This window comes from Mustela putorius, unplaced genomic scaffold (genome assembly GCF_011764305.1).
Source record: "Mustela putorius furo isolate JIRA1106 unplaced genomic scaffold, ASM1176430v1.1 tig00537248_pilon_pilon_pilon, whole genome shotgun sequence".
Lineage (NCBI taxonomy): Eukaryota > Metazoa > Chordata > Mammalia > Carnivora > Mustelidae > Mustela > Mustela putorius.
The window spans coordinates 7,060,023-7,085,246 of NW_025422387.1; the positions used below are offsets into that span (position 1 = coordinate 7,060,023).

Consider the following 25,224-nt stretch of genomic DNA (forward strand, 5'->3'; position numbering starts at 1 on the left):
AAAAATATACATTTGTTTTAAGTCATCTGAGTCTGGTGAAGACATACTAGTAATATGTGCAGTGGAAGATGTATTCTTTTGCTTAGAGATAGATGAATAATTTCTGAAACAAAATAAGTTAGTCGCCAGATTTTCATTTGCTAATGAATGGGGTAGCAGAAAGTAAATCTGTTGGTGAGGTGTATGTTTCCTCTGCTCTCTTTAAGGTACGTCTGCACATGATGTGTGCCACACACCCAAATATAGTTCAAATTATTGAAGTGTTTGCTAACAGTGTACAGTTTCCTCATGAGTCCAGCCCCAGGTAAGACCGCATGGAGGTGATCACCACATGTCCTCCTCTTTACACATAGGCCAAGGTATAGTGGGGTTTTCTTCTCTTTTGTGCGGTTTTTTTCTGCCTTTCCCTTTCTCTCCCTCCCTCCTTCCCTCCCTGCCTGCCTGCTTCCCTCCCTCTTTCTCTCTTCTCTTCTTTTTATTTTGGAAATCTTCAAACATTTGTAAAAGCAGACAGAATTGTATAATGAATCCCCAGGTAGCGGTCACCCAGCTTCAGCAGTTACCAACTCATTGCCAGTCTTGTTTCATCTCTGCCCCACCACTCTCTGGTACCCCCTGATTATTGTGATTACTTCCTCTTAAAAAAAAAAAAAGTATGTAGTGTGGAATTAAAACAGATTCTATTTCAAATTAGTGAAAGGGGACCAGATTATACTAGGCACTGGCTTAGAGTTGCTATGGCAACAAGCCCTTATTGCTTAGTCTGACATCCTTTTAAAGGCAGAAATCAACATTATTCTTTTAGCTGCCAAATGTTTGGCAAGCCCACTGGGTGGCATTCTAAGTGTCTTCCAGGGAATTCAAAGTTAAATAAGGTATGATTTCTACTGGGGACTGAGATGTAAACCTATCATCATAGCAATGTGATAGGCACCAAGAAGAGGCCTCCATAACATATTTTGAGCTTATAAAGGAGAAGAGAGCTGCTGACTATAGGCTGGGCAGGGGAGGTGTCTCACAGAGTGCTTATGTCGTGGCTAGGACTTGAAGGGGGTGGGTAGGAGTCTTCTAGGTGGAGAAAGAAGATGGATTTGTAAAAACAAATGGGAAATTATGACCATGTCTCACAACTGTGCTCTGTTGGTGAAAGCATTTGGATAGAAGCTGGAAGCATTTATATCAAAGAATGAATGGTAACCAGAGTTCCGATTTTTTTTTTTTTCACAACATGAGAATTTTTGCTTTTCTTTAGTACCTGTGTAACCCTGTCCAGCAGCTGTCTTGCTGGGTATGCTGTGGGTCACATGGAAAACTAGCATTGTGGGGAGAAGGAGTGTAGAGAGACACACATAGACAGAAACAGACACAGACACAGAATGAGTGAATAACCAGGGTAGCCCAATACCAGCCAAGTTGAAATTCATGTCCTACACAAAGTCATATTCTATTTTCAATACACTTTCCATCTAGGTGCCCTAAATATGATATAAAAACATGTCACTTAAAGGATCACTCCCCCCTCGCCTTAATATCTAGTAATAACAAGTTAAGTACAGTATCTTCAAAAGGATCATTGTCTTCAGAACTTAATGATTTTACTCTCATTTTAGCTTCCTAGAAAATTTTAGATGAAGGATATTCCTTATTACTTATCAAAGAGTTCCAACTCCAAGGGGCATGGTAGGGCTAGACTTAGAAAGTAGTTGCACACTTTGTAGATGAGGTATCTTTAGGTTAGCTATTTGATGTTTCAGGTTTTTTTTTTTTTTTTTTTTTAACTTAACAAAATCAAATGCTTTCAAACAGGGCTCGACTCTTAATTGTAATGGAGATGATGGAAGGGGGAGAGCTATTTCACAGAATCAGCCAGCACCGGCACTTTACAGAGAAGCAAGCCAGCCAAGTAACAAAGCAGGCAAGTTAACCCCGGGTACCAATCAAACTGCCAACAGCGTTGGTTAACAAGCACAATTTCAGGGCGCCTGGGTGGCTCAGTGGGTTAAGCCGCTGCCTTCGGCTCAGGTCATGATCTCAGGGTCCTGGGATCGAGTCCCGCATCGGGCTCTCTGCTCAGCAGGGAGCCTGCTTCCTCCTCTCTCTCTGCCTGCCTCTCTGCCTACTTGTGTTCTGTCAAATAAATAAAAATAAAAAAAAATCTTTAAAAAAAAAAAAAAAAAAAAAAAAAAACAAGCACAATTTCATTGGGGGGGATAAAAGAAAGCTTGAAGAAAAGCTCTATTTGATCTCTCATTGCCTGCTTTGTTATGTAATCAGAAAAGATGCTTTGACAGGAGAAATGTGACCCCTTATATGCTTTGGTGGGGGGGGGGCTGTATTATTAAGTGGTTGTCAATTGCTTGCCTATTAAAAAACTTAAATAAACTCTTAAAGGAAGGTAATCTTTTAATTCCTGTGTAGACTGTAGATATCTTTGAGTACATAGTGTCCAAGCACTGTTGGACTTTGAGATAAATTGCTATTGATAACACCTGAAAGATTGGGATAAAAATATCTTCTGGGACAACTGTATATAAGATTTTTTTTTGCTTATGAGTTACCTTATCAGATTTTAATAGAATTCTAAGGTCTTTGTAATTCTGGGTTATTCCTGATTATAGTCTTTCTATTTTGACATCACATTTTATTGCTAGAAAATTGATTTATGTCACAAATGGTACTAGGAATCTAACTGGAAATAACCTCTTGAGGAGGTGAAAAGCTGACTGCACAAGGGTTATCTTCAGGCTAAGCAAGCAAGGCAAAAAGAAGAAATCAGAGCTCAATTTGTTCTAAATACAAAATTCTTCCAAATTTTCCATGAGCCTCAAGCAATTTTCTCTCCCTTAAAGCAAGAATTCCTATTAAAGTCTGCTCAGTGGGCAGGAGCCCCTTGTGGTGTTAGTGGAGGACTTGTCCTTCGGGTAGCCCACTGGCTGTGAGCCCTGGCACTGTGCAGGAGCCTCAGACATTTTTTGACAACTCCTTTCTGGTAGGAAGGAGCTGATATTTGGAATGCCAAGACAATTCCATACTGAGAGTTGAAGAACAGGTAGAATTTGTTCTATTTAATTTTAACAGTTACATCTTGTATTTTTCAAAGTTTCAAATATTAGGATATACTCTGAGAATCTCGTATAAAACAAAAACCCTTCCAACCCACCTAAACAGGTGAATTTCATTTCAGCAAAAGAGATGAGCAAACTGGACCATCAGGTGGGAAAATATGCAGTTAGTGGCTTTCCATTTTTCTTGAAGGCAGAGCCTGGAGTTGAACCCCCCGGACAGTGCGGTTCTCTCCGGAGCCAGGAGTTAGTGCCCACTGCCTCACTGGGGGAGCCCAGGCCTGCTGAAGACTGCCCAGCATAGAGTTTACTCTGCTAAGTGTGAATTCCCATTTTGTACAGGATTTAAGCATCAGTTTACTTGGACAAAGAAGTGTTTTACTGTTTTATTTATTTACTTATTTTGTTTAATGAAATACAGGTTGCAGCTAAACTAAGCTGAATTCATTTCTATTTCTTGGTACCCAAAGTCTTACTTCATTTCTGCTGTAAAATTGAAAACCAACCACAGTCTGAATGGACTTAATTAAGGATTTTTTTTTTTAATATCTTGAGTTCTCTAAGCCAGGGGTATTAAAGAGCTATCTTTTCTAAGATGTGGTTGCTCCATTATGTCCTTTTCCAGATAGCTTTGGCTCTACGGCACTGTCACTTGTTAAACATTGCTCACAGAGACCTCAAGCCTGAAAATCTGCTCTTCAAGGATAACTCGTTGGTGAGATGACTTATTTTTCTGCATTTTAGTGCTGCCACTCTCAACACGGTTTGGGAATGGGTGGGTAGGTGTAGATTCAGAGTTCTCTGAATCCATGGTGAAGAGGCTTGAAGCCAAAGTGCTTCCAACAGCTTACTTTCCCCACTCATTTCCTTGCTAGAAGCTCAGAGACATTCTGCTATACCCCTGGCATTGATGTTGGATGGTACTGATATGCATTTGTAAGACTTTAGGTTTTAGATATGATTTTCAGGTGCTTTGGAGAGGGGCAGGAGTCTGTAAGATGTTAAATATTACCTTGAAATGTAACAGTTGTATTTGCTGTTTGTTAATGCTGATAAGGTGTTTTTTTCTCTCCAGTCTCACCCCCTGCCCCGTGTATCATGTTCCAACAAATAAGTTGCTCTGGGAGTCTTGAAGCTGATGCTAAAAGTGAAATCGCACCCTGGATGGGAGACGATGGGCCAGTAGATAGAGTCAGGGGACAGTTGGCTAAGATCTTGATTTTAGTACTGCGTATACCAGTCATGAAACAAGGCCAGCTGTGAGCGGGGAGAAATTCTTTACCTCTGTGATAGTAAGAAAAATTCCTCAGGATGAATCATTTCTTCAGGTGTGAGGACATGCTATTCATAGGCTTGAGTGTCAGCCAGAAACTCGTGAGAGCGAGCTCAAGGTAACCTGTCTTCCACCTGGATTTTCCGCTGGTGTTTACTGAGGACTCTGGAGAAATGACTCCCGTGTATTTTATTTCAGGATGCCCCAGTGAAGTTGTGTGACTTTGGATTTGCCAAAATTGACCAAGGTGACTTGATGACACCCCAATTCACCCCTTATTATGTTGCACCTCAGGTAAGCATTTGCTCTTTTTGCCACAGCTTATATCACTGGGCTGTGTGTAGGCATGTCCTCTTTGACAGCACAAGCGGGCATGTATTACCAGTGGGAAGGGGAGGGCTTAGTTTCAGAAACCAACAGTCTGCTTAATTAGGTGCAGGCATTTATTATAAAATCAGCTTCTTTTAAAAACAAGGTAAAATTTGTGTACAATAAAATACTCCTACTTTAAGTGTAGTTTGATGACTTTTGACAAACAGATACTCTTGCATGGTTACCACCATGATCAAGGTACGAAACATTTCCGTCATGTCAGGAGCTCTTGTGTATCTTTGTAGTCAGTCTGCCCCAGGTGACCACTGATCTGCTTTCTGTCCTTATGGGTTAGTTTTGCCTGTTGTAGAAATTCATATGAATGGAACTCATGTACCTATTATATTTTGTTTTTTTTGTTTTTAGAGATTTTATTTATTTATTCGACAGAGAGACAGAGATCACAAGCAGGCAGAGGCAGGCAGAGAGAGAGGGGAAAGCAGGCTCCGTGCTGAGCAGAGAGCCCGATGTGGGACTCAATCCTGGACCCTGGGATCATGACCTGAGCCGAAGGCAGAGGCTTAACCCACTGAGCCACGCAGGCGCCCTTACCTATTGTGTTTTACTTCTTTTGCTCAGCATGTGTTTGAAATTCATCCATGTTGCTGCATATATCACCAGTTAGTTCTTTTTTGTTGTTAAGTAGTGTTCTTTTATAGAGGACTAAACCATGTTTGTTTATCCATTCATTGACTGATGGCAATTTTGGGTTTTCTGGTTTTGGCTGTTATGAATAAAGCTGCTAGGAACATTCATTTACAAGTTTTGGGGAACATCTTTTCCAAAACGGTTGTACCATTTTACCTATTCCCCAGTAATATATAAGAGTTCCAGTTTCTTCATGTTCTTACTGTCAGCTCATGTTCGTTAGTATGTTCTTACTATGTTCATCAGCTCATGTTCTTAGTCCTTCTGGTAAGTCTGGTATTATTTCATTATGGATTTAATTATAACATTTTCTTAATGGTTACTGTTCTGTATTTTTTCATGTGTTTATTAGATATTTTACTGTGAAATATGGGTACAACATTTTCTACAATAACCCATGAAGTATGGATATAAATTCTACATGCCCATTTTTGATTTTATAATTGTGAGGTATAAGAAGTTATTATTTTCTAGATACAAGTTCTTTGTTGTGTTTATGTATTACTTTTTATTGCTATTGTGATGAATTGCCACAAACTTAGTGCCTTAAGGAACACATTTATTTCCTCACAGTTTCAGAGGTTAGAAGTCAAACGGTTCAAGGTCTTGTCAGGACTGTGTTTTTCTGAAATCTCTGGGGGAGAATCCATTCTCTTGCCTTTTCCAGCTTCACGAGGCAGTTGCATTCTTTGGTTGGTGGCCTCCTTCTCCATTTCCTTATTTTCTTGGAAGATTTTATTTATTTATTTGTCAGGGAGAGAGCACAAACGGGGAACAGCAGGCAGAGCGGCAAATCAAAATTGGATTTTGATCAAATCCAATTCATCCTTTTTTTGTTGTTGTTGTTGAGAGGGAGAGGGAGTGAGAGCCAAAGACAGATGCTTAACTGACAGCCACACAGGTGTCCCATCTTTCTCCATTTTCAAAGACAGTTATATAGCATCTCCTGGTCTCTCTGACTCTGACCCTCTTGCTTCCCTTTCATAACTGTGTTTACATTAGATGCACCCAGATAATCAGGATATTTCCCCATCTCAAGAGCCTCCATTTAATAAAATCTGCAAAGTCCCTTTTGCTGTGTAGGGTAACATATTCATAGATTCCAGGGATTAGAACATGGACATCTTTAGGAAGCCATTATTCTGCTCACCACATACATATTATGAATATTTCTCTCAGACTGTGGCTTGCTTTGCAGAATAGCAGCAGTTTTTTTATTTTAAAAATTTTAGATTTTTGTTAAAGTTTATTTATCTATTTAAGTAATCTCCACCCCCAGCATGGGGCTTGAACTCGCAATCGGAGATCAAGAGTCTTGTGCTCCATTGACAGAGGCAGCCAGGCACCCTGGTTTTTTATTTTGATCAAATCCAATTCATCCTTTTTTTTTTTTTTTGAGAGGGACGGGGAGAGAGAGAGAGAGAGGGAAAGAGGAGAGGATGAGAGGGAGAGGGAGAATCCCAAGCAGGCTCCGTGTCCAGCATGGAGCCTGACATAGGGCTTGATCTCATAACCCTGAAATCATGACCTGAGCTGAAAATAAGAGTTGGACACTTAACCAACTGAGCCACCCAGGCACCCCTCACCCATTTTTTTTCTTTTTTAAATGGTTGGTGATTTTGTTCTTAAGAGGTCTTTCCATACCCATGTACATGAAGATTTTTCTCATGGCTCCTTATTAAAGGTTATTGTTTTCACTTTTTTTAAAAAATTAGATTTATTTATTTTACTTTTTTTTTTTAAAGGTTTTATTTATTTATTTGATAGAGAGAGAGAGATCACAAGTAGGCAGAGAGGCAGGCAGAGAGAGAGGGGGAAGCAGGCTCCCTGCTGACAAGGAGCCTGATGTAGGGCTTGATCCCAGGACCCTGAGATCATGACCTGAGCTAAAGGCTTAACCCACTGAGCCGCCCAGGTGCCCCTATTTATTTATTTTAGAGAGAGTGTGAGTAAGCAGGGGGAGAGGCAGAGAAGCAGACTCCCCACTGAACATGGAGCCTGAGTTAGAGGTTGATCCTGTGACCCTGAGACTGTGACCTGAGCAAAATCAAGAGTTGGATACTTAAACAACTGAGCCACCCAGGTGCATCTCCCCCGACAAGCCTTTTTTAAGTAGGTCCATGCTGGGCACAGAGCCCAACATAGGGCTTGAACTCATGACCCTGAGCTGAGATCAGGATGCTTAACCTGCTTAATCAGTTGAGCCACCCAGGTACCCCTATAGTTTTAGCCTTTACCTTTTGGAGTGTAATTCATTTGAGGGGTGGTGTGTGTGTGTGTGTGTGTGTGTGTATAAAATAAGGGTCAAGATTTCTTTTCCTTACAGATGTCAATTTTCCACATCATTTGTTGAAAAGAATAACCTTGTATCATTGAATTACCTTACAGTTTTGTTGACTGAATTATCCTGAAGTTTTGTCAGAAACCAGTTGAGGGGCGCCTGGGTGGCTCAGTGGGTTAAAGCCTCTGCCTTCGGCTCAGGTCATGATCCCAGGGTCCACAGGCACCCCCCCAGTAAATAAAAATCTTAAAAAAAAAAAAAATCAATTGGGTGCCTGGGTGGCCCAGTGGGTTAAGCCGCTGCCTTCAGCTCAGGTCATGATCTCAGGGTCCTGGGATCGAGTCCCGCGTCGGGCTCTCTGCTCAGCAAGAAGCCTGCTTCTTCCTCTCTCTCTCTCTCTGCCTGCCTCTCTGCCTACTTGTGATCTCTCTCTGTCAAATAAATAAAATAAAATCTTAAAAAAAAAAAATCAATTGACCATATAGGCATTAGTCTATTCTATTCTGCTTATTGGCCTATTCTTACAGCTGTATCATGTGGGATTACTGTAGCTTTCTATCAAGTCTTGACCTTAGATATCAGATAGTGTAAGAAGTCCTTCAATTTTTTTCTTTTTCAAAATTGTTTTGATTATTCTGAACCCTTTGTACTTTTCTATAAATTTTAGAATTCACTTCTCTGTATCAGAAAAATTCTCCTGGGATTGTGATCTGAATTGTATTTAATCTGCTGATGAATTTGGAGAGAGTTGACGTCTTAACATTATTAAGGCTTTCAATCAGTGAACATGGTAGATCTCTCTATTAGGTCTTTAATTTTTTTCAGAAATGTTTATATTTCTTAGTGTATAGGTTTTATACATACTTTCTTAAGTTTATTCCTATATTTCATATTATTGGATGCTGTTGGAAATTATATTTTTAACGATTTCATTTTCCAGTTGTTGATTGTTTAAAGAAGTACAAATGACTTTTATTTCCTTTTATCTTAATAAAATCACTTATCAATTATAGATATTTTTGTAGATTTGTTAAAATTTTCTATGTATATAAAGTCATGTTGTCTGTGAATAATGACAGTTTTACTTTGCTTCTTCCAGTATGTTTGCTTTTTATTTCTTTTCCTTGTCTTATGTACTGGCTGGGACCACTAGCTGAATATGAGGGATTAGAGCAGACATCCTTGCCTCATTCCTGATCTTAGAAAAAAATACTCAATCTTTTACCATTAACCATATTAACTGTTACATATTTGTAGATGCCCTTTTTCAGAAGTTTCTGTCTATTTCTAGTTTACTGAAAGGGAATGTGTTAAATTCTGTCCAGTGCTTTTTCTGCATCTGTTGGGCTGATAATATATTTTTCTTCTTTATTTTGTTAATATGGTGAATTAGTTGATTTTTTAAAAGATTTTTATTTTTAAAGATTTTATTTATTTATTTGTCAGAGAGAGAGAGAGAGCAAGCGTGAGCAGGGGGAGCAGCAGGCAGAGGGAAAAGCAGGCTCCCCACTGAGCAAGGAGACTGATGTGGGACTCGATCACAGGAATCATGGCCTGAGCTAAAGGCAGACGCTTAACTGACTGAGCCACCCCAGCGCCCCACAATTTATCAATTTTTTTTTTTAAGATTTTATTTATTTATTTAAGAGACAGAGATCACAAGTAGGCAGAAAGGCAGGCAGAGAGAGAGGGGGAAGCAGGCTCCCTGCCTAGCAGAGAGCCCAATGCGGGGCTCGATCCCAGGACCCTGGGATCATGACCTGAGCTGAAGGCAGAGGCTTAACCCACTGAGCCACCCAGGCGCCCCCAATTTATCAATTTATAAAAGTACTTTATGGACTCAGCTTTTGGTTTCCTATGTAAAAAATCTTTGTCTCACCCAAGATCACCAAGATTTCCTCGTACAAGTTTTATAGATTTAGGTTTTACATGTATATGCATGATCCATTTTTATTTAATTTTTTAAAAAGATTTTATTTATTTATTTGACACAGAGACAGAGAGATCACAAGTAGGCAGAAGGGCAGGCAGAGAGAGAGGAAGAAGCAGGCCCCCCGCTGAGCACAGAGCCCAGTGCGGACTCTGGGACACTGGGTTCATGACTGGAGCCGAAGGCAGAGGCCTAACCCACTGAGCCACCCAGGTGCCCCACTGATTTAATTTTTATATAGGAGTATGGATCTAAGTTCTTTTTTTTAGCATTCGGATATCCAGTTCCAGTACCATTTGTTGAAAAGGCTGTCTTTTCTCCATTGCATTGCTTTTGAGTCTTGTCAAAGATCAATAGAATGTGTGTTAATTCTGGATTATCTGTTCTGTTCTAGTGATCTCTTTGTCTGTCTTTACACCAGTACTGTACTGTCTTGATTACTGTGACTTTATAATAACTATTGAGATAAGGTAGAGTTAGCCTTTTAACTTAGTTCTTTTTCATAGTTATTTTGGCTATTATAATTTCTTTGCATTTCTGTACAGACTTTTTTTTTTTTTAAGATTTTAATTATTAGAGAGAGAGACAGAGAGTGACAGAGAATACAGGTGGGGAGGAGAGGGAGAAGCAGGCTTTGTGCTGAGCAGCAAGCCCAATGTGGGGCTCAGTCCCAGGATCATGAGATCATGACCTAAGCTGCAGGCAGATGCTTAACCAACTGAGCCACTCAGACACCCCCTTAAAACTTTGTAATCAGCTGTTAATTTCTACAAAGGAGTCTGTTGGGATTTTGACTGGGGTTGTTTTAGAGTTATGGTTCAATATGGGGACACTGACATCTGGACAATACTGAGCCTTCTAGCCCATGAGCAAGCTATATTTCTCCATTCATTTTTGCCTGTAGTTTTTCTCAGCAATATTTGTGTGGTTTTCAGTGTACAGGTGTTTCCCATCTTTGTTAGATTTATTCTATGGTCCTATTATAAATGGTATTTTCTTTTTCAGGTTTATTAATTCGCTTTACTCTTCTTGTATAAAAACACTATGTGGTGGCCATAGTTGGAGCCTGGGTCCTCCGCATGGAGACTCTGATGTGGGTCTTTACAAGATGGTCAGTGAATTCCTGACAGGGAGACTTGGTGAACACAGTCTCTTTCCAGAGTGTTGGGGTAAGGCAGTTGTAGGTCTTGGAGATGGCAAAACTGCCCCCAGGTGACATTGCAGCCCATGGCTGAGGTGTGGCAGTTGTCAACATCTGCCATCAGCAGCTTTGTGGGCATGGGGCTAAGACCATAGCATGGGTCTGGGTGAGAGGAGAAAGCAGACCAGTGCAGAGTTGCAGCATCCTTGCAGTTGCAAGGAGTCTGTGGGGTACACCAGTATTGTTCCCCTAGGGTTCTCAGTCAGAGGACAATGGAGAACTTGGCCAGGATCATGGCCCCATGAATGGCAGTGGTCACCTCCTTGAACACTTATTACCCAGAACAATGTGACTGTTATAGTCCTTGAACCTGATCCACTGGCCAGCACTGGTCTGCTTTTATACAGGCGTAAGGGATGTCTGTATTTCCAGGAAAAAGTCCATGACCTTGGATGCCTTGATGGGCAGGAAGAAGAGTTAAATCTCTTCCAAGGACTTGATCTTCATGTCCTTGACCTGGGCAAAAACTGATAAATTGCTGGTTTTAAGAGGTTTTTGAAAGTTTGTATTTTCTGGAGGGTCTTTTTTTTTTTTAAATTGTCAAAATTGCCAGTTTCTTCTCTCTTTCAGCATTCTTTTTCAACATTCTTTCTCAAGTTATAGGTCATTGGCGTGGTCTTCAGTAAATTGTCCCCTTTTGTCTGACTCTGACAGGTACTGGAGGCACAGAGAAGGCACCAGAAGGAGAAATCTGGCATCATACCTACCTCGCCAACGCCCTACACTTACAACAAGGTAAGGGAGGAGATACTTTCCTGCGCCCTTCAGGTATAGCCCCTCTTCTCCTGTGAAGTGTTTGTGGTTCTCGGAGAATGAATTCTTTGGAATTCTTTTTTTTTTTTTAATTTAAATATTTTATTTATTTATTTGACAGAGAGACAGAGATCACAAGTAGGCAGAGAGGTCCACAGAGAGAGAGGGGGGGAAACAGACTCCCGCCGAGCAGAGACCCTGATGTGGGACTCAATCCCAGGACCCTGAGATCATGACCGGAGCCGAAGGCAGAGGCACAACCCACTGAGCCAACCAGGCACCCCAATTCTTTGGACTTCTAAGGGAATTCTTATCCCTTAATATTCTTGCCCAAAAGGCCGACAGCAGCCAACCATTCAGAAAATTCCTTGGAATTCAGGTTTTTTGTCTGATGAAGTAGGAAATAAGGTTCTTTTTTTTTTTTTTTTTTTTTTTTTAAAGATTTTATTTATTTATTTGACAGAGAGAAATCACAAGTAGATGGAGAGGCAGGCAGAGAGAGAGAGAGGGAAGCAGGCTCCCTGCTGAGCAGAGAGCCCGATGTGGGCCTCGATCCCAGGACCCTGAGATCATGACCTGAGCCGAAGGCAGCGGCTTAACCCACTGAGCCACCCAGGCGCCCGGAAATAAGGTTCTTAACAGTTGAGGTTTTGCAGCAGGAACCAAGGGCAATGATCACCTGTAGGTTACCTGGATAGTTGTAGTTCACTGACCACATCTAAAGACATGGTTATCTTTTTTGTGTGTGTGTGTTTGTTTTGTTTTGTTTTTTGAGTTGGACGCCATTTCTTGATCATTCCATGGCCATTTATGGTACCATTCTTCCCATAAAATAGCCAACTTAGAACAGTGTCAGCACACAGCAAATGTTCCTGGTCCTACAGTTCTCATTCTGTAGCCTACACATCAAGTATCTCTGTTCTAAAACACAAGAGGATTAGGGCCTCTTAAAAGCAGGTCCTGGAGTTGCTGAGTAGATGCTTCTTGGGGACTCATGGCTGAATACAGGTGACAGAGAGGGACCTGAGGGTGGTAAAAAGCAGTAGATCGGCTCTTCTTGGGTCCCACACTTAGAGGGCCCCACATATTCCTATAGTGTGTGCACACATATACACACAAGCATACATAAGAAAGAACACACAGGCTCCTCTGCCACTCAGGGTCCTGTGCTCCACCCTGTCCCTGGGACAGTGTGACCAAAACCCCTAAACATCTACTTTCATCAGTAACTCTGGTCAATTTCCAAGAAATCACTGCTCCACACCTTCTTGCCCTGCAAACCCAAAACCATAGTCAGCTCTACCCTTATGTAGTAAAGGTTTGAGGGCTGTGCTGATTACGGCATCAGAGTCATAAACTGCTTCCTGCTTCTTCTTCTTTTGTTTTTTTTTTTTTTTAAGATTTTATTTATTTGACAGACAGAGATCACAAGTAGTCAGAGAGGCAGGCAGAAAGAGAGGAGGAAAGCAGGCTCCCTGCTAAGCAGAGAGCCCGATGCGAGGCTCGATCCCAGGACCCTGAGATTATGACCTGAGCCGAAGGCAGAGGCTTAATCCACTGAGCCACCCAGGTGCCCCTGCTTCCTGCTTCTTGATGTGTGCAGGAAGTGAGTGGTAGAAGCACTTAGATGACATTTAATTTACTTGCTAAAATTTGCTCAGCATGCATGCAATGGATTCTTATGTTATATATTTTCCAGTAGTATTTTTGTCTTCTTTTCCTATTCCATTTTGTGAGCCTAATGGTGCTCATGAATTAGCATAACATTGATAAAAATTACACACTGCAGATGAGTAGCATGTTGGAATAATAAACAGCTCATATTACTTTCGAATGTGTATATATGTTAGTTAAGAGATAGTCCTCTTTATATTGGCAACTAAATGAAAACTGAATGCTACATTTGCAAATAATTTTTTAACAAATATGTAATTGGATGTAATTAAATTTTTAGAAATTAAATAACTATATCAATCTTAATTTTAAAAAAAGTAGTATCAGTTTCTTCATGTGGAAAGTGAGGGATTTGAACTATTTTTTTAAAGATTTTATTTATTTATTTATTAGAGAGTGAGCAAGCATAAGTAAGTAGAGCAACAGGGAGAGGGAAAGGGAGAAACAGGCTCCCCACTGAGCAAGAAGCCTGATGTAGGGCTCAATCCCAGGACTCTGGGCTCATAACCAGAACCAAAGACAGATTCTTAATTGACTGAGCCACCTAGTTGCCCTAGTTTGAACTATTTTTAAGATTCCTTTCACCTTTATAATTTTTTTTTTAAAGATTTTATTTATTTATTTGACAGAGACAGATCATAAGTAGGCAGAGAGGCAGGCAGAGAGAGAGAGAGGAGGAAGCAGGCTCCCCGCTGAGCAGAGAGCCCGACGCGGGACTCGATCCCAGGACCCTGAGATCATGACCCGAGCCGAAGGCAGCAGCTTAACCCACTGAGCCACCCAGGCGCCCTCACCTTTATAATTTTTTAAGATTTCATTTATTTACTTGAGAAGGAGCATGAGCTGGGTGAGGGCACAGAGAGATAAGCAGACTCCCTGCTGAGCAGGACCCTGGGATCATGACCTGAACCGAAGGCAGACACTTAACCAGCTGAGCCACCCAGGCACCTCACCTCTATAATTTTGTAATTATATTCTGTAGCATGGGTTGCGTCATCTACAAATATCCATTAGTATTAGGCAAAAACATGGGTTAGAGTATCTATGGTAGAGAGAAAGGTTGGTTCCCTTAAGACTTGAAACTTTTCTATTCGTTGTTAATTGATTTTTGGAGATAGCAGCCTGTGTAAGGGGCTGTTTCTGGGCTGGTCCTTTATTTTGGGGCTGTGCCTCTGCTGTAAGTGACTATTTTAATTTTCTTTTCAGAGCTGTGACTTGTGGTCCCTAGGGGTGATTATCTACGTGATGTTGTGCGGATACCCTCCTTTTTACTCCAAACACCACAGCCGGACTATCCCAAAGGATATGCGGAGAAAGATCATGACAGGCAGTTTTGAGTTCCCAGAAGAAGAGTGGAGCCAGATTTCAGAGATGGCCAAAGATGTTGTGAGGAAGTGAGTACCCAGGCTGAGGGGTAGGGAGGCCAAGGAGGCCTCAAAGTGGTGGATCGCAAGGGAAAAGTCATTGGTTTCCCAGGCATGCTCCTTCCCCTGGGTGCATCATAGAAATCTTATCCCTGGAGCCTGAGATGAGAGCTCTTCATGTCCACACCTTGGTGAAAATGGGAGCTTTGCTCCCTCTTGTTGCATTCTTAGAATTTGTCCCCAGGCTGTGAATCCAGATCCCTTGGAGCTTTAATTTAGGATCTTAAAGGGTAAGCCCCATGGTGTGCCCTTCCTGAATGTTAGCCAGTTATGTGGAACAGACATGGCGTCAGGAACTGAACTCGGGCTAAGATGACAATGACATTTTGTCTTTTCATTCCTTAGCTGCTGTGGGGAGGAGGTGGCTGATTGTGTGGGCCTCTAGCCTCCCCACTGCTAAGATAAATTTAGAAAATTCAGTCCTAGTGAGTGGTTAAGGGAGAGTTGACAGAGTACTTTTGTAGCTGAAGGACTAGGTAAGAAGTAAGACCTAAATTTGATGTATATTTTCTTTTCCTGCCCACCTGTGTGGGAGGCTCAGCTGCCTGGGATTTGGTATTCTTCTTGTATTCCTACTGCTGGGTGTTCACTGAGTAATTTTTCCTCTTTTGGTTTCATTTTCTTCATTTGAAATACGATAAAGAAAAGCATTAAAGGGGGAATGCCTGGGAGGTTTCTCCTGACAGTATAACCATTTCTCTATGGAGATTACTCCCTTTCAATAGAGAGCTTGTCCTATGGGTTGAAAATCTGTGTATATAAAGACAGACTAGTTTCTAAAATATACAAGGAAAAGTTTTTAGGACGGTGGAGCAATGTTTAAAGCATCACTTGTCTTCCCATGCAGTTTCCACACTGTATTCTCAGCTACTTAACCAAAACATCAATATCCTCAAAGTGGTTCTTTGTCAGTTCTATAGAATATATTTCCTGTACTTAGAGCAGTATTATCTTCTTTCAGCTTTGGGATTCTTTTCTAAATAATTGTTTCTTCAGAATCTGAAGCTCTTTGTTCAGAATGATCTAGAAGGTTGCAGAGAACCTGAAAGAGCAAGTATACATGTTGTCCTGACTGACATTTACTGTGTGAGGATGTGTAGTTGGAAGGAGGGGCTAAAAACCCCAGGGAACATGCTGAGGTGGGCCAAGAATTGCATCAGCATGAATGGACAAGATGTGAAGAAGTAGGATCAAAAAGCAGATGGTACAGAGCAATACATTCAGCTTAGAAGGAAATGCCATCCCCTTGTCAGAGACTTTAGATTTTTGGCTTTTGAATATTTCTGGAATAAAGTGTTCATGTCCTGCCATTTGGTGACATCTAACAGTTTTATCACAAGTTGCAACCTGGACTTTCACAACCACATGACCCCTCAACTAATTTTGTAGCTAAAAGAGCACTTTGAGTCCCTTTAGGAAACTGGAACCCACTGTCCTAAAAACATAGATGTGGAAGATTCAAGTCTCAGGAAGTATAAGCTGTATGTAGGCTTATTAAACCTAGAACTCAGTGTGCAGTATCACTGGATTAAGCTTACCCTACAGTTTTTATCTCACTCTGCCTAGTGTAGAAAGGACTTACCAAAGGACACAGTGCCTTCACCACTAGGGGTCAGGTACTAGATCCCCACCCCTGCCAACAGATGGAAACCCTAAGCTTGTAGGAGTTGGTAGAAAGGCAAAAGTTGGAACTGGTTAGAACCAGACCCAGGAACTTCCTAGCCTTCTGAAAGTAACTCTGTTGGCCTTTTCTCCACAGGCTCTTGAAGGTCAAACCAGAGGAAAGACTCACCATTGAGGGAGTATTGGACCACCCGTGGCTCAACTCGACGGAGGCCTTGGATAATGTGCTACCGTCTGCTCAACTGATGATGGATAAGGTTTCGAATGTGCTTACTTTGTTCACCAAAAAGGCTGTGTTGAGAAGGAATGCTGGGACAAGGCTCAGGGCGGGGTCAAAGGCAGAGCAATGCAGAGAGCTCAGTCTTTCCCAGAGAGACATCCCTGCTTTCCTGAAAATCAGGATCTGAAATAAAAGCTTCTTTGCGTAAAAGACCAGATCAAGGCCCGGTAAATATACACTAAGTGAAAACTCAAATCCTCCATATTTGTGCTTTGGGGTTGGCGGGGGCACAGAGTTCTATGAGACAACCTCCTCTCCCCCAACGGGCTTAAACAAGACTGGAAAGACCAATTTATGTGAAATAAGGAGGGAACATTTCAGATATCAGAGGTTTGCATGCTACATTTTCTACAAATGCTCTGAGAATTCAGAAGAAGAGAATATCTTTGAAGGGCTGGAATTAGGGAAGGGTTCCTAAAGAGAAGGCAAAACCCCTCATATTTATTAATTACTGCATGGCAGTTTTTAACCTATTCACATTAGTTTAGGCATGAGCTGCCTTTAAAAATTTGAGTAGAGAACATACGTGGCCAGATGAGCCACAGGAGCACGTGGAGCCACAGTGAGCTCTGGAAGAAGCAAACAAGTACAGACCGAAGTGCATCTGTGGGGCAAACCACCTGGCTTCATTAATGGGAAGTCAGTGAAATCTATGTGGCAGGGCCAGGCTTTGAAAGTACACAGAGGGACTTAAGTCTTTTTTTTTTTTTTTTTTTAAGATTTTATTTATTTATTTGACAGACAGAGATTACAAGTAGACAGAGAAGCAGGCAGAGAGAGAGGAAGGGAAGCAGGCCCCCTGCTGAGCAGAGAGCCTGATGTGGGACTCGATCCCAGGACCTTGAGATCATGACCTGAGCCGAAGGCAGCGGCTTAACCCACAGAGCCACCCAGGCGCCCCGGGACTTAAGTCTTAATAGCACATAACTGAGAGGCCACTGTCAGTTTTGGGGAAGAGATTTGCCACAGGGAAGGTATTTAGGGATGGTCAGCCAGACTTGCAGATTTGCCGACCCAAGACTTCTGCAGTAGTCAGCAAGCCTGGGACAGCTCTGGGAGCAGAGAAGTAGAGACAAGAGAATAGGCTCAGTGTTTTTGAAGACAAATTTCTACAATTTGGGGTGACTTACTAGATAATAAGGGGATAATGGGTATCTAGTGATCTCATTGAAAAATAGAGGGAAATCAGGATCGAGGCTCATTTAAGTCAAGGGAAGTCTCTTGACTTTATTTATTTATTTATTATTAAAGATTTTATTTATTTATATGACAGAGATCACAAGTAGGCAGAGAGAGAGGAGGAAGCAGGCTCTCTGCTGAGCAGAGAGCCGGATATGGAGCTTGATCCCAGGACCCTGGGCTCATGACCTGAGCCAAAGGCAGAGGCTTTACCCACTGAGCCACCCAGGTGCCCCTTTCAGGTTTTATATATTGCTTAGATGGACACACGGATGAATGACATGTGTTGTGTGGGACCATAGTGTGGTTGAGAGGTAAAGGCAGAGAAACAGGCCTATGTCTTACCCACTTAGAAGGGAGGGGGATTGAAGTATGAGAAAGAGTAAGGGGATAGGAAAAAAGAATTATTTTTTTCCTAAAGATTTTATTTATTTATTTGAGAGAGAGAGCAGGAGCCAAGGGGCAGGGAGGGACAGAGGGAGAGGGAGAAGGACAAGTAGACTCCCCACTGAGTGGGGAGCCCGCCGTGGGTTTCAATCCTAGGACCCTAAGATTATGATCTAAGCCAAAGTCAGACGCTTAACCAACTGAGCCACCCAAACGCCCAGGAAAAAAGAATCCTAAGACCCCCCTTAGTTTTGCTGTAGTATGGGAAAGAAAGAACTGGAAAGGGCAGAGTTCTGTGCAATCTCTGATTTGTGTATGGTTGTCTTTCTGGTTTAAATATGCCTAGTAGGGCGCCTGGGTGGCTTAATGGGTTAAGCCTCTGCCTTCAGCTCAGGTCATGATCTCAGGGTCTTGGGATCGAGCATCGGGCTGTCTGCTCAGCAGGGAGCCTGCTTCCCCCTCTCTCTCTGCCTGCCTCTCTGCCTACTTGTGATCTCTGTCTGTCAAATAAATAAATAAAATAAGTAAGGTAAGTAAGTAAGTAAATAAATAAATAAATAAATAAGCCTAGTAGCCCAGAATTGGTTTGATCAATCCAAAATCCTAAGGGATTGCTTGGCTCAGCACGTGGGGGTTACAGTGTGGCTTTCCTCAAAATCCTGAAGTTGAAGAAATAAGATTGCTTTCTGGAGTTACTGTAGAATTAGTATATAATGAAGCCAAATGTGGATGTGCAGAATCTTTCAAGAGTGGCCCCTAGGCCTATAAAGTGGATCTGCAAGATGACAGTATATTCCCATTTGTAAAAGATTATGGGGTCCTGATGTGAGTTGAAGTGTAGAAAACTAAATGTGAAATGTAGAAAAATGGCCACGTATGCAGATGTTAAATAGTGTCCATCTAAGCCTGCCTAGGAGATGGAGCCTTAGCTCACAAACCGGAGCTATTCTCATCTCTCAGTTGGGCCATTGCTGATAGGGGTGATGTGAGGATCCAGTAGAGTATAGCCAGAGCCAGCTATGATAGTTCCTTTAAAGGAGTTCAAACTCTACCTGCTCTAATTGCATGCTTAAGAGGGAACTAACTACTTTTTAAAATTGTCAAATTTTATTGTTGAAATTAAAGTAATACAGAGGTGTATCTTTTTAAAAAGCATAAATTCCTTTTCATTCCTCTGCCTCAATCTCATCCCTCAGAGATGAGGTCATCTCTGGCTTAATGTATCCTTCCTCACCTTTTTCTGGGGAGACACACATCTACTCAATTTGTCCTTTTAAAAAATATAAACGTGGAATCATCTTGTTCTTAAAAAGCTTTCTGCTGATTATTTACCTTCCTTAATTGGTATGCTCATAGTAAGAGCCTGAACTGGTCATAAAGACACAGGCTTCAAAAGTTCTAGACTCCATGACAGTTATCTCTCATTGTAAATTAATTGACTGACTTGTAGATGAGTTCCTGAGGATCTACTTGCTTATCTTATGAAGCGGTTGGGGTTCTGAGCCATCGGGGCTAAAGTGACTGTCCACACTGTGGGGGCAGTGAGTAAATGCTACTGTGGGAGGCTTCTTGGGCACAGCTTACCACCCTTTCCCTGATGTACATGAATGCCGCTCTTTACACTTGCTCTTGCCAATGACTGTGAACAGGAGTCTGTTACTGTTTCTTAACTTGCATTAATGTCCCGGTGGCGGGAGGAAGGGCTAGCTGTTGTATGACCCTTGGTTTGCCTGGTATTCCCTGGGCTTGCTAGTCCATGGAGAAGAACTCTGGCTTATCAAAATGTGTATACTGCCAGCATAGCAGTGAAATTGCCTTTTTAGTTCTCAGAGCTTCTCCTTCACAGTTTCTTAGATTAGCTTTTTAGGTGCCCTGAAGTGAGCGTGAAAACTGATGACAGTGTTTACATTCAGGCGGTGGTTGCAGGAATCCAGCAGGCTCACGCAGAACAGTTGGCCAACATGAGAATCCAGGATCTGAAAGTCAGCCTCAAACCCCTTCACTCTGTGAACAACCCCATTCTGAGGAAGAGGAAATTACTCGGGTAACTGATTATTCCGTGGATTCTCCTTCATGGCTGGTGTGACTGAGTGCAGGGTTCTGGAAGGTCAGCCAGGGGTTTGCCCTTTTGCTACCTCTTATGAGGGTGGAAAGGATAAGCCCTTTAAATAGCATCAGAAGTTGGAGACACTCTGTAGTTAATTATTTATCCGAAAAATGTGCTGCCTTATGTTTAGAGTTAACCAAACCTAGAGAGTTGTTTTTTGACATTTCACCTTGTTATTCCCTCTCTTCCAAACTTTTAAAGCACCAAGCCAAAGGATGGTGTTTATATCCACGACCGTGAGAACGGAGCCGAGGATTCAAACGTTGCCTTGGAAAAGCTCCGAGACGTGATTGCTCAGTGTATTCTCCCCCAGGCTGGTAAAGGTCACGCCATTTATGAATGTTCCGCGTACGTGGGTGCGCATGCTAGAAGGAGCAGTTAATTTGAGGTTGTCTTCCTCATCTTTGTGTTCTAAGAGAATAAGTACATTATATAAATTATTCCGTGTCCACTAAAAAGAGACGGCAGTGGGAACTCAGAAAGGTGGTAAGTTCTGCCCCTCCTTTGGTTTTCTGTGAAACTGCTAGTTGAGGTTTAATTACCAGTGTCTGGTGCAGTATGCAGTTTTGTGTTTTCTTGGTTTGTTAATGAGGGCACAGGACAGAAGATGAAGAACAGAAAATGTGGACAGGGTCTGGATCAGCTTGTGAAGGTCAGGAAACATTTCTAGAGCCTTTAGAGGGCTAGGCTGTCATTAACTCATGAATATAAAGAGAGTGCCTCCCGTTCAAAAGTGCCCCTTGCTGCTACTTGTATCGTGGCCAGGTGTGACTTGCACATGCCTCCTTTTGAGTGAGAGCTTTCTTTTAGTGTAGTCTCTCCATTCAGTGGGGTATAATGGGCTCTTCTTGGCAGATGAATGAGATTCCTCAAGTAGGCACCCAGAAAACTATCTAAATTCCTTGGGTTTTCAGAGAATTCACATAGTGTACTTAGATAGCTTCCAAAGGAAGAAAAGAGCTTAGGAGAAAGAAGGTGGTCCACTCAGCCTTGTTCTCCCTTCTTCTCCTGGTTTCTTAGATTAACCATGTGTTTTTGCTCAGCAGCAGAGTCTGATTCTGCCTACTCCGCATACCCTAGTGCTAAGACCCTGGGAACATCAGAAGATTTGTGTGAGGCTGTCAGAGTAGAAGAATGCAAAGCCCAGAAGTGGCCTACATGTAATGTAGGGACTGGTAGTAACAACAGTGTCAAAAGTTTGCGCCTTTAGTCATCACTTCTCAACAAGTTGTAGATTGTGTCCTTCCATCTCTGACACTTAAAATCCCATGATGCCACTGGAAAACACAACTACTTCTTCATCTTTATCAATAGGAGAGAATGAAGACGAAAAGTTGAATGAAGTAATGCAGGAGGCTTGGAAGTATAACCGGGAATGCAAACTTCTAAGAGATACTCTGCAAAGCTTCAGCTGGAATGGTAGGAAAATCCTTCTTCCTTTCTTCATTGATGCAGAGAAGTGACTATGTGTAGAACATCAAGGATCTTTGGGGGCTGAGCTGGGGCTGATTTGAGGTGAAGTGAGACTAGAGAGTGAGAGGGGTATTGTGGGATGGGGGTTAGTCCTACATTAACTGCATAGGCATATCTAGATGTTTGGCCCTTTCACTTGTTTTACAGAATTCAGATAAACAGTGTGCTGCAGATTCAGCCCTGCAGAGCCCCTGTCGTGCATCACATTGGTACCTTATTGGGTCCCTGTCAAGAATCTCAGCTCCACACATGTGGAGACTGACTTTTTTCTTTTTTACATTTCAGGTCGTGGATTCACAGATAAAGTAGACCGACTAAAACTGGCAGAAATTGTGAAGCAAGTGATAGAAGAGCAAACCATGTCCCACGAATCCCAATAATGACAGCTTCAGACTTTGTTTTTTTAACAATTTGAAAAATTCTTCTTTAATGTATAAAGTAATTTTTATGTAAATTAATAAATCGTAATTTCATTTCCACATTATCTAAAGACGCTGTATAAATTTAGATACAGGACTTATTCATAGTATAGTTCATTTGTTTGTTTTTAAGAAAAGTTCAGTTCCTAGAGATATACTCTTACCCTAGGACTGCTTCTCATATGTTTGTAAGATGACAGGTGGTATCGTCAAACAAGATTATTTTATTTGTAATAAAGTGTACAAAAACCATTTGCCGGTGGTAGACAAAGGACTGACTATACTGACCTGTCTTTTTAGTAAACAGCTGAATCAAGTACCATGGAATCTGGTTTCACTTGCCCTGTGTATTTGCTTTCTGCACTATTGGTAGATTATCTCTGGTGCCGAAAAATTTTTATGGATTCATACTGTAGACAGCCTGCTGGAACCCACAGGATACCAACTCCCATGACGGAAGCGGCAGGAAGCAGAGTCCTTATTTTTCTTGTCCCTCATTATTTCAAGAAAAGTGGTAACATTTCTTTTTTATTATATCTTTCAAAAGGTATCGGTGTACTTCTTAAATCTTAACGGGATTTTGAGTTTATTCTTTTCACGCAGAACCAGAGCTTCCTTCTGTTCATCTGAGATCCCGCTCAGTTGTCTCCCCTTCCTCACGGGCCTCACCGAGCTCTGTTGCTTTTTCTTCCTTTTCTCTGGTCTCTTGGCTCTTTTTATTGGATGATTTTTCTGAGAAAGTTACATACCATTTAAACTGAACTAAGAAGAGAAGAAAAACCTGCTTCTGTCTACTCCCCATACCCCAGTGCTAAGACCAGGTTTTTTCTCTCAAACGTGCCATTTTACTGTCGAAAGCTTTGGCCTGTGCTTCATGTGGGCACGCCCGGGCTATATTTATTTGTTCCATACTTTCAGTTTCAGGAAGGGGAGTTCTGGCTCAGAGATCAGCTGTTTGAACAGAAAGCAAGGCCGGATGCTTTTATTGTTTTATTTATTTATTTGTTTATTGTAGCAGTTTTTGGTGGGTGCCTGTGTTGGTAAATAGAAGGTCTAGCAGGCAGATTGCATTTTAGGGCAGAGGAAGACGATCTGTAGGCAAGTTCTTCGCTTTCATCCCATCACATTCTCTTCGACCAAAATTGATCTCACAGAGCTCACTTACTTTTGCAACTCTTCCACTCGGCTAAGTATGTCTTCAGGATGACCTTTGGTTCGTTTGCCCCATATGTATGTGATTGACCGGAAATGTAGGATAAAAACACAAAGTATTTTGTAAGAATTACCTTACTACATTGGGTAATAGATATTTTTTGAGGTAAGGCTCCCTAATCTTAGGTGATGAATAACTGTTGTGAATGGATACCATGTAAGGAGAATTCAGTATTTTTTTTTTTACAATTTTATTTATTTACTTGAGGGTGTGGGGAGCATGAGCAGAGGGAAGGGCAGAGGGAGAAGCAGACTCCCTGCTGAGTAGGGAGCCTGGAATCAGGACCAGAGTGAAGGCAGATGCTTAACCAACTGAGCCACCCAGGCGCCCTGAGAATTCAATACTTTTAAACATGGCAAAGTCGAAGAGTTAGGCAGCAGAGGAAAACAAAAGGTTTTATTTACTAACTTGAAGACTTAGCTGAGAGTTGAATTAAGTGCTAAATCAAATTATTGTTTTTTAATGAAATGCAGTCTTACAAATCACTGCAGTCAGGAAAACTCTGTACTTATTTCTAGAACAACTGAATGTTCACTTGTTTTTCTCAGGGTAGAGATATTGGCTGGAGAGAGGAAGGCCATAGTTAGCTTTGTTACCCCTTAGAGGAAACTTCTGGTATGCCCTATCTACCATTCCCTTCTTAATTTTTTACTTGGGTGGCTTCCAAAGGCTCAGGATAACTTTTTTCCATTAGTGTGTGGTGAATTTTAGGCATGAGCTAGGACATCCAAAATAGTGCTTCTTTTTACTCAGAGAGCAGCAGTTGCCCATGTCTTAGTCTTACCAGGCTGAATTAATCTGGCCCCCAAAATAAATGCTATGTCCAGACATGTCCACATGAGAGTACTGTGCTGGAAGTTTATGAATGCCCTGGAGGATGATCCAGTTGTTGTAATATAAAAGTGGGTCATACTTGGGACTCTTGACAAAACAGTAGTCCCCAAAGGACTCTGCACTGTTTGATCTTCCAAGTGGAGTTTTATTTGTGGAGTTTGTAGGCTAGTAGCAAACCCTGTTTTATGTCAGGTTGACTAATAAGGCAAATTTCACATGTAACTGGTAGTGAAACAGAATTGTCCTCATCTCTTCCAGCCTCTAAAGGCTTTTACCTGCAGGGTGCCTGGGTGGCTCAGTCAGTTAAGCGTCTGCCTTCGGGTCATGATCCTAGGGTCCTCGGATGGATCCCTGCATTGTCTCCCTGCTCAGCAGGAAGCCTGCTTCTCCCTCTTCTACTCCCCCTGCTTGTGTTCCCTCTCTCGCTGTCTCTCTCTCTCTCTCTCTGTCAAATAAATAATAAAATCTCTAAATGCTCATACCTGTAGGAAGTCATATTGTAAGAACAACTTTTGTAGGCAGGAGGTTAGCATATTCAAGTTTTCCCACATGATTTGTTAACCCTCTGTTTAACTAAAACCATTACTTATCACTCAGATGCCTATGGACTTCACCATAGTTACAGATCTGCTTGATGTAAAACAGTTTGTATATCTTTCTGGTTAATATATTGTATGAGCATAGGAGAATACCTTTCAGAAATTTATTTTTTGAAACAAGAGGATAGCTTTTTAGCTTTTTTTTTCTTTTTTATTTTATTTTCTTATTTTATTTTTTCTTTCTTTCTTTTTTTTTTTTTTCTTTTAAGATTTATTTATTTGAGGGGCACCTGGGTGGCTCAGTGGGCTGGGGCCTCTGCCTTCGGCTCGGGTCGTGGTCTCGAGGTCCTGGGATCGAGCCCCACATCGGGCTATTGCTCAGCAGGGAGCCTGCTTCCTCCTCTCTCTGCCTGCCTCTCTGCCTATTTGTGATCTGTCTGTCAAATAAATAAATAAAAAGTCTTAAAAAAAATTTATTTGAGAGGGAAAGAGCGTACAGGCAGGGGGAGGAACAGAGGGAGAAGGACAACTAGACTCCATGCTGAGCCCAAG

At 41.7% G+C, this 25,224-nt stretch overlaps 1 protein-coding gene across 3 annotated transcripts in view; it reads left to right on the plus strand.

The window, feature by feature from the left end:
- Positions 1 to 22,413, plus strand: part of MAPKAPK5 (MAPK activated protein kinase 5) — a 36,906-nt gene extending 14,493 nt beyond the window's left edge. For 2 of the 3 annotated variants that reach the window (XM_004753263.3, XM_013056546.2), the window contains 11 exons: positions 207 to 304; positions 1,807 to 1,915; positions 3,688 to 3,777; positions 4,534 to 4,629; positions 11,422 to 11,502; positions 14,401 to 14,588; positions 16,378 to 16,498; positions 20,001 to 20,131; positions 20,396 to 20,517; positions 21,509 to 21,613; positions 21,953 to 22,413. In XM_004753263.3, the coding sequence (XP_004753320.1) occupies positions 207 to 304; positions 1,807 to 1,915; positions 3,688 to 3,777; positions 4,534 to 4,629; positions 11,422 to 11,502; positions 14,401 to 14,588; positions 16,378 to 16,498; positions 20,001 to 20,131; positions 20,396 to 20,517; positions 21,509 to 21,613; positions 21,953 to 22,047 (1,236 nt within the window). In that variant the 3' untranslated portion in view covers positions 22,048 to 22,413. The remainder of the gene's footprint in view (positions 1 to 206; positions 305 to 1,806; positions 1,916 to 3,687; positions 3,778 to 4,533; positions 4,630 to 11,421; positions 11,503 to 14,400; positions 14,589 to 16,377; positions 16,499 to 20,000; positions 20,132 to 20,395; positions 20,518 to 21,508; positions 21,614 to 21,952) is intronic. The other variant, XM_004753264.3, reaches the window with a different exon arrangement.
- The last annotated feature ends 2,811 nt before the right edge of the window (positions 22,414 to 25,224 follow it).